The sequence below is a fragment of the Somniosus microcephalus genome, chromosome 9 (genome assembly GCF_052327205.1).
Source record: "Somniosus microcephalus isolate GS21.2 chromosome 9, FLI_Smic_1.0, whole genome shotgun sequence".
Classification (NCBI taxonomy): Eukaryota; Metazoa; Chordata; class Chondrichthyes; order Squaliformes; family Somniosidae; genus Somniosus; species Somniosus microcephalus.
The window spans coordinates 203,281,347-203,298,853 of record NC_140995.1 but is presented as its reverse complement, the minus strand read 5'-3'; the positions used below and the strand labels follow the sequence as shown (position 1 = coordinate 203,298,853).

General features: G+C 45.8%; 1 protein-coding gene across 1 annotated transcript in view; it reads left to right on the top strand.

Annotated features, from left to right (window-relative positions):
• foxo3b (forkhead box O3b) overlaps positions 1-17,507 on the top strand; it is an 86,222-nt gene that overhangs the window by 44,947 nt on the left and 23,768 nt on the right. The window contains exon 2 of the mRNA XM_085997776.1: positions 15,183-16,608. Coding sequence (XP_085853902.1) covers positions 15,183-16,583 — 1,401 coding nt within the window. The 3' untranslated portion in view covers positions 16,584-16,608. The remainder of the gene's footprint in view (positions 1-15,182; positions 16,609-17,507) is intronic.

Sequence of the window (17,507 nt, the reverse complement as noted above, 5' to 3'; positions counted from 1 at the left end):
AGATTTTAATTGTTGGAGATTTTTTTAACGTTTTCTTTTGTCTTAGTTCTCTCCCGTGTGCACTTTTTTCCCCTTTTTTTAATTTTGCTTTCTGTACCTGATTTGACATTAAATTCACTATTCTCACTGCCAGTTCCTGGTCAGACTGCACTGCTCATTAAGGATTCTTTAATCTGATTGGCTAAGATTGGCTAACACAGTTGCTTACCCTATTCACACAGGTCCCAGATACCCTGTAGAGGGTGCTGTGCTTTTTAGATGGTTGGTTGACTGCAACTTGCTGTGCAAAAGCCAATAGAAAGTCTATGGACAAGTGCAAGTCATTTGCCGGTCGAAGCAAAATCTGGCCCAATAGCTCCAATAGGTATTTTTGTGCCCACTTGTAGCCTGAAGTTGAAGATACATATTTTAAACAAAATTGGTGTGCAGCATCTTGGGTACGACATTTATATGGATTGACCACTGTCTGGAAGGACGTAGGCAAAAAGTAGTTATATTTGGGTCAGTGGTGTCCCGCAGGGAGCGGTGTTGGGACCATTGCTCTTTACTATATTTATTAATAATCTAGATGTAGGTATTGGCGGCATGATCTGCAAATTTGCAGGTGCAGCAAGTGATCAAGAAGGCCAATGGAATGTTGGCTTTTATTGCTAGGGGGATGGAATATAAAAACAGGGAGGTATTGCTGCAGTTGTACAAGGTATTGGTGAGACCGCATCTGGAATACTGCATACAGTTTTGGTGTCCATACTTAAGAAAAGACATACTTGCTCTCAAGTCAGTACAAAGAAGGTTCACTCGGTTAATCCCGGGGATGAGGGGGTGGTCATATGAGGAGAGGTTGAGTAGATTGGGACTCTACTCATTGGAGTTCAGAAGAATGAGAGGCGATCTTATTGAAACATATAAGATTGTGAAGGGGCTTGATCGGGTGGATGCGGTGAGGATGTTCCCAATGATGGGTGAAACTAGAACTAGGGGGCATAATCTTAAAATAAGGGGCTGCTCATTCAAAACTGAGATGAGGAGAAACTTCTTCACTCAGAGGGTGGTAGGTTTGTGGAATTTGCTGCCCCAGAAAGCTGTGGAAGCTACATCATTAAATAAATTTAAATTTAAAACAGAAATAGATAGTTTCCTAGAAGTAAAGGGAATTAAGGGTTACGGGGAGCGGGCAGGAAATTGGGCATGAGTCTAGGTTCGGAATGGTCATGGCCCTGTGGGTAGTGGAGTGGGCCCAGGGGCCGTGTAGCCTGGTTCTGCTCCTACTGTGTTCTAATTCTGTTAGATTTCAGGAGATGGTTTTATTCCTGTTCCTGGCTGGGGTGGAGATCGCCTTTACAGAAGGTAAGTACTGTAGAAAATATAGGGACAGAGTGATCTCCTGGAAGAATTTCGATCGCCTAGATGGGTCGGAGAGGAATTTCCCAGATTTTTTTCTCCCGAATTGGCCATTGGGTCTTTATCTGGTTTTTCGCCTCTCCCGGGAGATCACATGGGTTCGGGTGGATGCAGAGTGATAGAAGATTTGAGGTTAGGATCAGATCAGCCATGATCTTATTGAATGGTGGAGCAGGCTCGAGGGGCCGATTGGCCTACTCCTCCTATTTCTTATGTTCTTATGATGGAGATCTGTGCTTGTGTTAGGAGTGTAGACGATGCTCGACTGATTCAGGTGGATCTTGAGTTGTTGGGAGATTGGGCTCATGACTGGCAAATGATGTTTAATTTGGAAAAGTGCAATGTTCTGCATGTGGGCAGAGCGAATGCTCAACATAGATGCACCCTACAGGGAAAAGCATTAAAGAAGGTGGTGTGGCAGAGCCACCAGGGGATTCAGGACAATTGTTTATAATTCCTTTAACAGCAGTGTAGTGCAGCCCTTTTAATGTATCTGTTAACTGCACTATGGCTTTCCTTTACTCCGCGTGATGATGTCATGCCGCCCGTCACGTGATCCCCCAACAGCGGGAAGAATGGCTTTCAACCAGACCAGACCTATTTGTTCATTAAATGTTATTGTTTTTGATTCTGTGTCGATCTCAATTCTTCAGCTAGGAACCTCCGTTCCTACATTGGTGACCCCGATTTCTTCGAACAAATTTTGTTGAAGTTACATGGACACGAACGCCGTCACCCTCAAACTGCCGCAATTTTGGGAGCAACAACCAGCCACGTGGTTTTTCGAGGCGGAAGCCCAATTTGCAATCCGGGAGTAGTAGCAGATTCGACCCGTTGTTGTTATTACGTGGTCTCCGCCCTCGACAGCGCCACGGCCTCGCGGGTCGTCAGCCTCCTCGGGAGTCCTCCGGACAATGGCAAGTACGAAGCTTTAAAAACACGGTTACTGCAGGTTTTCGGTCTGTCCAAGTCGGAGTGCGCTTGCAGACTTATCTCCATGCCCGGTCTTGGGGACTCAAAGCCATCAGAGCTCATGAGCCAGATGCTCACGCTCTTGGGCTCGGAATCGGAATGTTTTCTGTTCCGCGAGTTGTTTCTCTGCCAGTTGCCAGAGCCAGTACAGGCAGCCTTGGCCAATTCCGCGATCACTGACTGTGCTGAACTCGCTGCAGAAGCGGATAAAATTTTCACCGTCGCACAACAATGTTGTGCGGCCACGAGGCGCCCATCCCCCCACAAGAGCGAAGCTGACTCCTCCGCCAGCAGGCTGGTGTGCATACCATGCTCATTTTGGCGCGAAAGCCCGATGCTGCTGTCCTCCCTGCAGTTTTTCCCCCCAAAAAACCCCTACCTCAAACCAGCAGTTTCTGAGAAGGGCGACAGGGCCTGAGGGACATGCCGGAGTTACGATGGCCGTCGGTTCCGCAGGCAAACTCCTTTATATCACAGACTCCCTGTCAGGTCGACGTTTTCTCTGTGATACTGGCTCCCAGTGCAGTATCCTACCAGCGTCTAAGCTCGATCTTCAATCCGGCGGTCACGGCCCCTCCCTCGAGGCAGCCAATGAGGCAACCAATGGTGCGGCCATCCGCACGTTCAGAAAGCGTAGGGTCCAGTTGCGTTTTGGCGGCCAGCATTTCGTTTGGGAGTTCATCACGGCGAAAGTCTCTCAGGCCATCCTGGGGGCAGATTTTTTTTGCGCCACTGGTTTTCTCGTCGACGTCCGGCACTGCCGTTTAATCAACGCGGCCACCTTTCATTCGGTCCCCGGCCACCGCAGCACCGCTGTGTCTTGGTCAGTTGCCTGTGCAGTCCCATCTCCAGATGAGTTCTCTCGTCTTCTCGGTGAGTTTCCGGAGCTCACCAGGCCCACTTTTTCTTCAGTCGCGAGGCATGGTGTGGCGCACCACATTACCACGACAGGATCCCCAGTTTATGCACGGGCTCGAAGGCTGGAACCCGGTAAACTCGCAGCCGCAAAGGCGGAATTCCATACCATGGAGCGCCTGGGAATTATTTGACGATCGAATAGTCCTTGGTCTTCACCATTACACATCGTTCCTAAACCAGGCGGTGGATGGCAACCATGCGGCGACTACAGATGCTTGAATGAAGCTACTACTCCAGATCGGTACCCGATTCCTCACATACAGGATTTTTCGGCCCACCTGGCAGGGAATTCCATCTTTTCCAAAGTAGACCTTGTCCGGGGGTATCATCAAGTGCCCGTTCATCCTCAGGACGTCCCCAAAACCGCTGTCATCACGCCTTTCGGGCTCTGAGTTCCTTCGTATGCCGTTTGGGTTGAAGAACGCAGCGCAAGCCTTCCAGCGTCTCATGGATTCTGTGTTGCGCGATATGCCGTTCATCTTCGTCTACCTCGATGACATCCTCATTGCCAGTACCAGCAAGAAAGAGCACATTACGCATTGCGTACCCTTTTTTCTCGTCTCAGCCAGCATGGCCTTATTATCAACCCGACCAAGTGCCAGTTTGGCTTAAAGCATTGATTTTCTGGGACACAAAATCACCTCGGAAGGTGCCGTTCCACTGGCCACGAAGGTGGAGGCAGTTACCTTGTTCCCGGGTCCTCAGACCGTCGGGGCTCTCTAGGAATTACTGGGGATGGTCAATTTTTATCATCGTTTCGTCCCCAAGGCGGCCCCGTTAATGCAACCGTTGTACGAGGCTCTAAAAGGTAAATGGGGTAAAGACCCCATCGGCTGGACACCCCAGATGGACCAGGCGTTCCTCAACACTAAGGACGCTTTGGCTGATGCGACCATGTTAGCACATCCTCTTCCAGGTGCAACCATCGCCCTTACCACAGATGCATCTGACTATGCCATCGGGGCAGTGCAGCAGCAATTGGTCAACGGCACGTGGCAACCGCTGGCTTTCTTCAGCCGTCAATTGCGAAAAAATGAACGCAAATACAGTACCTTTTGATAGGGAGTTGTTGGCACTTTTCCTGGCCATCCGCCATTTTCGCTTACTGGAAGGACGCCCATTCACGGCTTTCGTAGACCACAAGCCACTTACGTTTGCCATGGCCAAGACAGCGGAACCATGGTCGGCTCGGCAACAACGTCATCTTGCGTTCATATCAGAATTTACAACAGACATACAACATGTGCCTGGCAAGGACAACCTGGTGGCGGATTGTCTCTCCCGCGCCCCGGTCCACGCAGTCCACCTGGGAATCGACTATGTTGGTTTGGCAGAAGAACAGATGGCAGACCCTGAAGTGCAGGCATACCAGACCACACCTTCCAGCTGACAAGTGGCTGATGTCAGTTTTCAGGCCGCGGAGACCACACTCCTTTGCGACATCTCGATGGGAGTCCCCCGACCAATTGTACCAGTCGAATGGCGCAGGAGAGTTTTCGATGCAATCCACGGTTTGTTGCACCCTGGTATGCGGGCTTAACAACGACTCATGGCAAAGAAGTTCGTCTGGAAAGGCATGCATCTCGACGTCCGTGACTGGACTAATACCTGCATGAGTTGCCAGAAGTCCAAAATCCAACGCCATGTTAAGGCCCCAGTGGCCACTTTTCCAGTTCCAGAGCGTCGCTTTGACCATGTTCACGTGGACCTGGTTGGCCCTCTCCATTCTTCTCGCAGTTTCACGCATCTCTCACCGTGGTAGACCGCACCACCCAGTGGCCAGGGGCAATTCCTTTGGTTGCCACCACATCGGCGGACGTTTCCAGAGCCTTCATCTCGTCCTGGGTGGCTCGGTTCGGGGTACCGGCCGACATCTCCGACCGAGGACCTCAATTTACCTCGGAACTTTGGAATGCCGTGGCTCAGGGTTTGGGTACCAAGCTTCATTGCACCACCGCCTATCATCCACAGGCAAACGGTCTGTGCGAGAGATTTCACAGGTCCCTTAAAGCTGCACTGCGTGCTAGTCTTCGTGGGACTGGTTGGGTGGACAGACTCCCTTGGGTGCTGCTGGGTCTTCGCACGGCTCCTAAGGACGACCTGCAATCATCATCTGCAGAACTGGTTTGCGGCCAACCACTCAGAATTCCTGGCGATTTTCTTCCTCCTCACACGGAGCCATGTTCCGCAGCTCGTCAGCCACCAAGAGGCGGCTAAGAATTTCATCCCAGTGCCTACGTCTCATCACGACCTGCAGCGCTCCTATGTCCCGGTGGAGCTCAAGAGCGCTGAATACGTTTTCATTCGTCAAGATGCTCAGAGACCCGCTCAAACCGCCTTACACTGGTCGATTCCGCGTCATCTCTTCAGGTGACAAGTCTTTCACAGTCAATGTTGGCGGTAAGCCTGACCACATCTCCATCGACCGGTTAAAACTGGCTCATCTGGATCTGAGCAAGTAAGTCGTCACCGCTCAACCGCCTCGTCGTGGGCGTCCACCGTCGACCGTCGGTCCAGTACAGCCACAGCCAGCCACTTCTTCTCCTACGCCTGCGGCACCATCCCAACCACGGCCAACTGCCAGTTCGTCTTCTAGCGCTCCGTTCCAGTTGCCAGAGTATCGCAGTCGGTTGGACAGACTCGTCAGACCCCCTTCTCATCTTACCTTTTCTGTTAAAGACAATTCTGGGGGGGGGGCGTATGTGGCGGAGCCACCAGGGGATTCAGGACAATTGTTTATAATTCCTTTAACAGCAATGTAGTGCAGGGGCTGCACCTTTAATGTATCTGTTAACTGTACTATGGCTTCTTTCCTTTACTCCGCGTGATGACGTCATACCGCCCGTCACGTGATTCCCCCAACGGCGGGAAGAACGTGATGACGTCAGTGCTCGTAACCTTCCAGCATTTCTAGAGAGGCTTTCGACCAGACCAGACCAGACCTATCTGCATTGTATCCAGTTTACTGTTTAACTTCGTTTGTTCATTAAATTTTATTGTTTTTGATTCTCTGCGTCGATCTCAATTCTTCAGCTAGGAACCTCTGTTCCTACAGTGGAGATGGAAAGCGATCTGGGCATTCTAGTGCACACATCTCTAAAGGTACTTGAGCAATGCTGTGAAGTGATAGCTAGAGTGAGTATGACATTTGGGTGCATTCATAAGGACAATTTATTAAGACGTGTGATACTATTTTGTCCTTTTACAAGACCGTGGTCAGGCCTCAGTTGGAATACTGTGTCCAGTTTTGGCCGTCTTGCACGGTGGGTGATAGTGAGGCTTTAGAAAGGGTGTAGAGGAGGGCCACTGGACTAATTCATCTTGGTTATCAAGATAGGCTAAAAGAGTTGGGACTCTACACTTTAGAGAAGCATAAACGTAGGGTGATCGGATTGAGGTTTATAAGATAATGAAGGGAATAGATTGTGTTCCAGTTGACAAATGTCACAATTTCAAGTTCTACAAGACCAGATCTAGGTTAGATGTTAGGAGATGGTTCTTTTCCCAGATAATAGTGTACATCTGGAACAGGCTGCTGTCTCATGCTGTGGATGCCGATTTGCTGAATTCCTTCGAGTGAAAGTTGGACCTGTTTTTGGCTGGGGTGGACATCACCATACAAAAGGTAGGTACTGCAGAGAATTCAAGGCCAGAGTGGTGATCTGGACTAGTTTCGATTGCCTAGGTGAATTGGAGAGGAATTTGTCAGATTCCACTGCCCCCCCCCCCCGCAAATTAGTAGCCTGGGTTTTTATCTGGTTTGATCACATGGTCTTGAGTGGGGTGGAGAGTGCATATAATGTGATGCACAGGGTATCTCAATTGTGTGGGATGGACTGGAGGTTCTTTACCTATCCGTCATTGTTCGTATTTGTACACAGTGTAGGTATTTGTTGTATAGAGGTATGAGCACCCTCCCACCCCCCTTAATATATGGTAAATTGATTGCATGGTAATAAAAGTCAGCTATCCCAGGCTGACTTTTCATTTCTTAAGGGAAAAGCAGCTTAATCCTGAAGGGAAGGGGGGGGGTTTGTGCACGGGTAGAAGAGAGAAGCGCAAACAATCTAGTTCTGATCATTATCATCTCCAAGTAGGTAGATGGCTACCCTGTATTATTTTAACATTGGATCTGTACTAGGACTCTAATGCTAATTAATTGCAATGGTACATGCATTTTAATATTTTCAACCCCATTGCACAGACCTGCTTTGTAAACTATACATCCTTGTTACTGGATTTCAGTACAATATAATAGTGCTTATGTGAATTTGTTTTATTAGACTATCCACTTGAACTGTGGATAAACAAGTTAATAGGTTTTAGCCCTTTCAAACTTTAGAGAGCATTTTGAACTATATAAAATTAGCAGAAAGTACTAGCACTTACTGGTTTGTCGATGGTGGGAGCAATTTAAAGTGATAAAATTAAAAGTGCCGTGCAATAATTCTATTTCTCTTCCTGTATTGGATAGTTACTAAGTGTATTCAGTATATTGATGCTAATGCTGTCCAAGTGCAACATACAGTTATAGTATTTCAACAATTTGAGAGGTTTACTTAAGTAAAATCAATTCTAGAGTTTGTAGTGTTGCCCATAGATTTATGGCAGTTTTAGCATTCATAGACTTTAGAGCATTAATACCCTGGGCTTCACTCCACCCAAATGAATAAAACCAAATTTTGAGGGGGAGTTTTAAAAATGTGCACTTATCTCCAAGTTATTTTGAGGCACAAAGCCAGCACAACTGTAGGTGTAAATGTGAAATATTTGAGCAGTACATGACTGTTACTACAACTATTCCCAGCATAACTTTTGTTTTGGAAAAGTTTATCGTTTCCAGAGGTTTTATAACTTGGTGTTGCACAACTTGCTTTTTTTAAGTGAGTGGTTTCCTTGTTACGTTGCAGAATGATAAATTAATACCATATGTTTCTCTAAAACAAAAAGCTTCTGTTTCTGGTTGAATCAGTTGCAGCTGGTGTCTTGAGTTTATAGTAAGATCCTGCAACATAAATGACAGTTTGGATGGATCCCAAGTAGATGGAATAAAAATGTTTTTTAATACACTTTCAACCTATACCGAATACATACGCATTGCAGAAAAAAGCACACATTGGGCAGCTCTTTTTATTGGCAAGGCACAGGAGTTGTTTTTATAGGCTTATTTGCCAATATTAGTGTGTGGAATTTTGATTAAACATTTGTTCTTGGGAAATATTTGGATTTAAGAAGTGAATAAAATGTGCACCACAGCTGGCTAAAAGCATTCCCATACCCTAGTATCAGTACTCATCTTGTTTATTTTGGTCTATCTAAAACTAATGGTCTTGCTTATCAGGATTTTACAGATAGCCTAGCCTTTTGCCAACTCCATTTTTAATCCATTTTTCTGCTTATTGTGAAAATTTGCTCTCCAAGATTTTACTTGCTTGCATAAACTTTATTTCCAAGGGTAGTTTTGATCGCCTTTGGGCATTTTTCCATTGCTATTCCTACAGAGAATGTACTTGCTTTTTACAAAAATTGTCACCAGCTTCAGGTCCTCAAGTAAGAAAGCAGCCAAATGGAGCAGTATGTGAAGTACTCTAAACCTTTCATTGGAATAATAGCCATACAATCTTTAACATGATGTGGCATTGTGCAAAATCTTATGTTGGATTGTTGGAATGGTGCCTCAAGCTGATCCTTTTAATTGCAGAAGTTAACAAGCGTGGGCCCAAAAAGCTTGGTTAGCACCAAAACGCACTTGCAGCAGTGTTGGTCAAGTCAACCTCCACTCTCGTAACAAAGCTACACTAAAGAGATACTAGCAAGCAACAGCGCAAGTCCCATTTACTAGGTGTCTGGGTTTAAAGTCCCTGGTCTCCCAACAGAATGCATTAACATGCTGAAACTATCAGCAGTAGTGTTGGCCATGTCAAAGTTTAGGTTTCTGGTTAAGGCTAGTCTATTGTGGGTTGGATAATTCAGTGGCATTTTGTACAGAACAAAAGTTGATGACTTCTCAAAGAGGATGCAGGGACACGTAAAATGTAGGACATGTTGTACCTGTTTGTCCCAACTCTTGACTGTCGTGAACAATGTAACAGTAGACTCTGAACCAGACTCTAGCACACATATTTGAAAAGATGATTCCTCTGATGCCAATTGCTTCTACAGTCTTGTAGACTTGCATACAGCCGCAATTATCGGGCTCAAGTAGTGTTCAAGAATCAAAGACAGGGCCGCAACACTATTGGACTATTTGGCAGTGCATATTTTATGTGATTGGGAAAAATGGAACAGAGTTTAAAAATAACACTAGTCATTCATTTTGCTGAGGCCATTATAGGATTAATACTGTCACACTTGCTTTATTATCTCCCAGTAGGAATCTGTTATCCTAAAACATTTGGTCAAATTCTTGAGTACTGCAAACTTTTTCATTGAAGACTATTGAAGGGCTTCATTATTTTGGGATATATTTGCCTCCAAAAAATATGCAGAAATTTGGTGTTTCTCTAGAGACTTGTCTTAATGTGCAGGAACTTTTTTTTGGCAGTCACATTGGCATAATAACCTACCATCCCAGAAATGTTCTCTTGGAAAACATCCACTTGCATCATAGCTCATTTAAAAAAAAAAAAAAAAAACTTGTCTAATCTGCCTTGTTTCCCTTCAACCCCTCAAAATTGAAAATTTTGTAGTGAAACTTGTACTTCCTTTTGAATCCCTTTTTTCTTGGAAGACTGCTGTCTTAACTGAATTTCATTACCTTATCTATTATCACTAATTGAATAGACATAATATAGTATGATCAAATGATCCTAGGACAATGTCCTAAATTTCATCCTTGGGTAACCTCAGAATTCAGTTTTCGTCAAGAAATTCTGAGCGGATGACCGGGGACAAGGTGGTGGGGGGGATTGGGGCTTGGGCCAATGGGGACAGGGTGGTGGGGCTTGGGCCAATGGGGACAGGGTGGTGGGGCTTGGGCCAATGGGGACAGGGTGGTGGGGATTGGGGCTTGGGCCATTGGGGACAGGGTGGTGGGGATTGGGGCTTGGGCCAATGGGGACAGGGTGGTGGGGATTGGGGCTTGGGCCATTGGGGACAGGGTGGTGGGGGGATTGGGGCTTGGGCCAATGGGGACAGGGTGGTGGGGCTTGGGCCAATGGGGACAGGGTGGTGGGGCTTGGGCCAATGGGGACAGGGTGGTGGGGATTGGGGCTTGGGCCATTGGGGACAGGGTGGTGGGGGGATTGGGGCTTGGGCCATTGGGGACAGGGTGGTGGGGGGATTGGGGCTTGGGCCAATGGGGACAGGGTGGTGGGGATTGGGGCTTGGGCCATTGGGGACAGGGTGGTGGGGGGATTGGGGCTTGGGCCATTGGGGACAGGGTGGTGGGGGGATTGGAGCTTGGGCCAATGGGGACAGGGTGGTGGGGATTGGGGCTTGGGCCATTGGGGACAGGGTGGTGGGGATTGGGGCTTGGGCCATTGGGGACAGGGTGGTGGGGGGATTGGGGCTTGGGCCATTGGGGACAGGGTGGTGGGGGGATTGGGGCTTGGGCCAATGGGGACAGGGTGGTGGGGATTGGGGCTTGGGCCATTGGGGACAGGGTGGTGGGGATTGGGGCTTGGGCCATTGGGGACAGGGTGGTGGGATTGGGGCTTGGGCCATTGGGGACAGGGTGGTGGGGGGATTGGGGCTTGGGCCAATGGGGACAGGGTGGTGGGGCTTGGGCCAATGGGGACAGGGTGGTGGGGGGATTGGGGCTTGGGCCAATGGGGACAGGGTGGTGGGGATTGGGGCTTGGGCCATTGGGGACAGGGTGGTGGGGGGATTGGGGCTTGGGCCAATGGGGACAGGGTGGTGGAGGATTGGGGCTTGGGCCAATGGGAGAGATTGACAGCAGACTGGTGGTTAGGGGCGAGGGGGATTGGTGGTCACAAGAGAGGGAGAATGGGAATCGAGGGATGGGGGCCTGAGAGAAGAGTTGGAGATTTGGGGGAGCTGGGATTGGGGCTCTGGCACAAGGGTGACTGGGAAATGTGATGGGTGTGGGGCCTAGCATTTCCTGTAGCTCTGGGCACAGCAGCTGCAATGTGGTGAGTGGGTCTGGTACCAAGAAGAGCATCCAGTAAATGGGTGAGTGAAACCTGGGTAACTTTTACTGTAGGTAAATAGTGAAAGATTCTTTCCACTAGTAGATGAATCGAGACCAACAGGACAAAAACAGGACTCTCACTGGAAGAGTTGAGGGGGAAGGAAGAAGGAAAGTTTTTGAACCGAGGGCTATTGGACATTGCATGGTTCACGACAAGTAACTATTGAGGCAGAGACTAGAACATCATTTAAAAAGGAATGGGATAAGTATTTGTAAAGGAGGAATATAAAAGATTTGGTGAGAATTGGGTTACAGGAGAGTGTGACAGTACTGTTTGGGGCCTCAGTGGAGGAGGCCAAATGGCCTCCTGTGCAGTCATTTCGATCATTCTATGAAAACTCTCCGTTATCAAGTCTGAGCTCAGGGAGAGATTTAGAAATGTTGGTGCGGAGCTGAGTTTAGGATGACGTGCCCTATGAGAAGAGCTCCAAACACCAAGCCTGCTGCCCTTTGTGCAATCTCTCGGTTTGGTTCAGGTTGGTCTGTGACAGCCAGTTTTGATGTGTGTAATCCCAAGTACAGATTGGCAATCTGAACCCCAGCAAAATCCTGTACTCTGCAAAAGAGGGAAACTTATGGAGGTTGGTTGCAAAACGAGAATTAAAATGAACTACAAGACGAATGGTAAAGTGGGATAGAACACCCTTTACTTTTTTAGGACGTGTTTGAATCTTCCATGGTCAAGCTCCATTGTCAGGGTCGTGCAAGATATTTACTCTGCTCCTGACCCATTCAATGCATGATCTGGAAATTCTTTATGCTAAAAGAGGAACAAAAATGCTTTTTCTCAAGTGTTCACAAAATATACCAAAAATATTAAATGAGAGGAAAAATTGATAAGTTGTGTCCAAATGTTTCTCCGTTTTTAGATTGAAATGAGGGGAAGGGGTGAAGATATAAATGTCTAATGTGGAGAGACTAAAGAAATCTCGTTCACTGAAACTATCAGTGTACTACTAATTGCTAATAAAGAAATGTGTTTAACGTCTGCACAAAAGGAAACTTACAGGTCTGTTGTGGGATGAAGCAGTTACTTCTCAAATGATTGGACTTAGTAACTTGCAAGGAAACCATGGCCTAAAATTTGCAATTGGAGGCTTCCCGCAGGTGGATGCCTCAGACGTTGTTTAAAAAAAAAACTACGCATTTATCTGGTAGCCCGGGAGGTATGGAGACTTGCAATCCTGGGCGCCTCTGGTTCCCGCATGCGCGCTTGGGATACCTGGGCCTCTGCCCGCGCGTATCCAATCAAATAAGGGAATCCCCCTTCACACTTTTGACGATCTTTACGCATAGATCTGTCAAAAGTATGAATGGGGATCACTTTATAAAAAAATAAAAAAAACAGTTGAACATTAAATACATTTTTTTAAATCACTTATTTAATTATATTCTAAACAAATATTTTGAGAAAAAAATTAGCTTTTTACAGGGCTAAAAATAAACTTAAAAAAAAAAGTAATTATAAATTTTATATAAATGAGTGGAAAAAAATTATTTAAATTTTTTAAAACTCTTATGCTGATAAATGCAGGCCATGCGCCTGCTTTTACCAGGCGTAAGATTTTTAAAGGTTTTCAGCGGACGGAAGTTGTGCAGAAAGCGCAACTCTCTGCCCGTGGAGGCCCTTTTCCCAGGCAGGTGGAGGATCTGTCAAGTGGGTTCTTGACACATCGGAATATGGCCCCTTTTTTTTACATTTGGGATAATTTATATATTCAGTAGCTAAACATTAGCTTAGTTATGTAATAAACGTTAATTTTGTGCAACCATTTTTTTTCCCCCATGGCTACTACAGCAAGCGAGCATGAGAGGTTGAATTTGCATCACTGCACTGCCCCAGAATTAATTTATCCAGTGTCAACCGGCCTCCCATCATGTACCCTCCATAAAGACTCAAGTTGTTCAAAATTCAGTTGCCCATAATCCTGGCTTGCTCACCCATCACTCTGGTCCTCATTGAGCTACATTGGCTCCATGTCCTTCAATGCACTAAATTTAAAATCCTTGTCCTCCCCTTCAAATCGCTCTGGTCTTGCCTCATCATACAGGAAACTTTTTTTTATCCGGCACCGACGGGACCGACATAGTGCCGGTTCATCAAAAAATCCAGATAGCCGAGAGCTATAGTAAAAGATAGAGAGCTGAGAGCTCCGTATAAAGCAACAAACCCTGTTGCTTAGCAACAGGTGCAGAACAATGGCCACAAGTTTCAAGTGTCTCTGTAGCTTAGCAACAGCTGCAGCCACACCCTTGCACAGCAACAGATCGAGGAAGGCAAGTACAATATGAAGTAAAACTTAAACCTACTCCTGAATTTTGTTGGTTAACCGAGTGAAATAAAGAATAGATTTGCCTTTCTAATCTAGGCTTTATTAACTTAAAAATCCTGTAGCACATCTTTCAACACCCAGTCCCAACTAAAGGCTGGAAAGAACTGAATTTAAGATGGCCACCACAAATCACATGACATCAACTACCAATGAGATTACAGCATATATCCCAAGGCAGGAAACAAACAACCAATCACAATACTTCTTACTAAACATAAAGAATAATCACCACACCGAGATTTTCGGTTATTTAGGTGCCGGTAAATCGAAAGTTTCCTGTATATCTACACACTCTTCCAGCCTTGCATCCTTTCGCACACCCTTTGGTTCTTTAACTCTCTGCTATCCCTTCATAGGAACTAGAGTGGACAATTCAGCTTCTCAAGCCTGTTCTACCATTCAAAAATATCGTGGCAGGCCTGTACCTGAACTCCATTTACCTGCCTTTGTTCTGGATCCCTTGATACCCTTGCACAACAACAATCTATCAATCTCAGTCTTAAATTTCAATTGAAACAGCGGCCACAAACTTCATGGAGTTCCAGATTTCTATTACCTTTTTTGTGAAAGTGATTCCTAATTTCACTCAAGTGGCATGGCTATAATAATATTAAACTCTTTGTATTCCACCACCATAATTAGTTTCTCTGTATCTACCCTGTTGAATCCCTCTATCATTTTAAACAACTTGATCAGATCACTCCTCAACCTATCACTCCTCAACCTAAACTCAAGGGAATACAAACCCAGTTTATGCAACCTGTCCTCATAATTTAACGCTTTAAACCCTGGTATCATTCTGGTAAATCTGCACTGTACACCTTCCAAGGTGTAATATATCTGTCCTGTGGTTCAGTATCCAATGAACGCAGTACTCAGATGGGATCTGAGCAATGCTCTGTGCAACTGAAGTATCGCTTCCTCACTATTGAATTCCAACCCCCTTGAAACAAAGGGCAATATTCCATTAGACTTTTTGACTGCTTTTTGTACCTGTGCATTAGCTTTTAGTGATTTGTGTATATGGTCACCTAAATCTTTGTTCCAGCACAACTCCTAGCATCTCCTCACTAAGAAAATATCCCTATTTATCTTTCTTGGATCCAAAGTGGATCTTCTCCAAATTAAACTCCATCTGCCATGGTTTTTCGCCAATTCTGATGTAGCGTTGTCTGTGAGCGTGGATATACAACTCTCTCTCCCTTCATGACTTGTATGTGTATACACCCATCTGGACAGCAGCAATACTTTGTGCTAAAGAAAACATTTAAGTTGGCGTAGTTTAACCCTTGATGTGTTTTAATTTCCTTTCATAGAGAATATACAGTTGTCAGTTTTCTTTTTAAAAAATCTTTGTTTCTGCCTCAGTGGTATGCAAGTAATATTTTTCATTTTCCCTTTTTCAGAATTCAATTCGCCACAACCTTTCACTGCACAGCAGATTTATCAGAGTACAGAATGAAGGTACAGGCAAAAGTTCTTGGTGGATGATCAATCCAGATGGTGGAAAAGGTGGGAAGTCTCCACGAAGACGTGCTGTTTCCATGGACAATAGCAACAAATATGCAAAAAGCAGGGGGAGAGCAGCAAAAAAAAAGGCAGCTCTGCAAGCTGCACAAGAAGCTAATGCTGACAGCCCGTCACAACACGCAAAATGGCCTGGTAGCCCAACATCCCGCAGTAGTGATGAATTTGATGCGTGGACAGACTTTCGTTCTCGTACTAACTCAAATGCCAGTACTTTGAGTGGGCGGCTTTCTCCTATAATAGCCAATCCTGAACTTGACACTGTTCAAGATGACGATGCTGCTCCATTGTCTCCCATGCTGTACTCCAGTCCATCCAGTGTTTCCCCAACTGCAAGTAAACCATGCACTGTTGAACTGCCTAGGTTAACTGACATGGCTGGAACCATGAACCTGAATGATGGATTGAAAGAACATCTGATGGGTGACTTACTGGACAATATTAGCTTAACTCCTGCTCAGCAGTCATCACCCGGGGGCCTCATGCAAAGGAGCTCAAGTTTTACTTATGGCTCAAAGAGTTCTGGTTTAGGTTCCCCAAACAGTTTCAGTAATTCCATATTTGGACCACCTGCTTTGAATGCTTTGCGTCAGACTCCCATGCAAACCATTCAAGAAAACAAGCAAGCTACTTTTTCTTCCATTTCTCGTTTTGGCAACCAAACTTTGCAAGATCTCCTTGCATCTGATTCTCTAAGTCACAGTGATGTCATGATGACTCAGACAGATCCTCTGATGTCTCAGGCAAGTTCAGCTGTGTCTTTACAAAATTCACACAGAAATCTGATGCTTCATAATGATCCAATGATGTCATCCTTCACTGCCCAATCTAATCTGGCAAATCATAATCCGCTACATCGCCAGTCTCCACCTCCGAGTTCTGCACTTAGTGGCGATAGTGCCTTGTCAAACTCCATGAATCACGTAGCTTTACCAACAGACTCCAACACAATCTCCACTAAGCATCAGCTTCAGTCATCTGCCAATCAATCTATGCAAATAGGATTGTCTGATACACTCTCTGGCCCTTCCTTATATCCTGGTAGCATGACTCTTCCTGCTATGGGCCAAGACAAGTTCCCCAGTGATCTGGACTTGGATATGTTCAATGGAAGTTTAGACTGTGATGTGGAATCCATCATTCGCAATGAACTCATGGATGCAGATGGGTTAGACTTTAACTTTGATTCACTCATATCTGCTCAGAATGTTGTGAACCTGAATGTGGGAACCTTCACTGGTGCTAAACAAACATCAACACAGAGCTGGGTTCCAGGTTGAAGTTGCCTTATAATGGTGGAAGCAGGTCAGTAGAGTATAGCTTCAGGTTTGGGTAATCTACATTCTGTGTATATAATGGCTCTTGGTGTCTGAGAGTTTAATGTGAATGTACTAGACCAAGTACAGGGTATACAGGATGTTACGCTTTATTTATAGCACAACAGATGTGAACAAAAAAGCAGTTGTATGTGACTCTCCTGGGGTGTCATGCTTTGAGTGGAGCTAATACTGTGTGCGTGCTTAAAATGAGACCTACAAGTACATGTTTAGCTCAAATATTATTCATAAATAGTGCAAAATTTTTAACTGAACAGATAAGGAGCCTACCAAAAACGAACAGCATCCGGTTTAAAAAGAATTTTAAAAAATCAAAATGGGAAAAGAAGACAGTTATTTTCTCCTGGTTTCATCTGACCCTGGTAACCTGTTGGGGATTTACAAGCAGCTGCCAATCAAGAATGTCAGGTGATCAATGCACAGTTCCCTTCTGCTGGACAGATTACTACGTCAGTGTTTTTTAAGCATACATAAGCAGACGACACCAATGCCTCCCACCGCCTTTCTTGCCTCCTCCACTGCCTCTGCTGTCAAACTGCTTGTCTTGTCTGATACCTAGACTTGGATGAACCAGATAAACATTAGGAAGGCCAAAGCCATTATCTTCGTCCCCATGACAAACTTACCACAGAATGCACGCACTCCAGCCACTGTCTCGGGCTGAACCAGACTGTTCGCAACCTCCGCATCTTATTTGATGGAAAGGATATATGGTCAGAACCTCGGCTCGCACCCTCCACCCTCAGTAAAATTCTGATCATCCAAACATCTGCTCGTATCCTGTCCTGCTTTCCCATTACTCCTGTTGTCACTAACCTACATTGGCTCCCAGTCCCTCAATGCCTCACGTTTAAAATTCTCATCTTC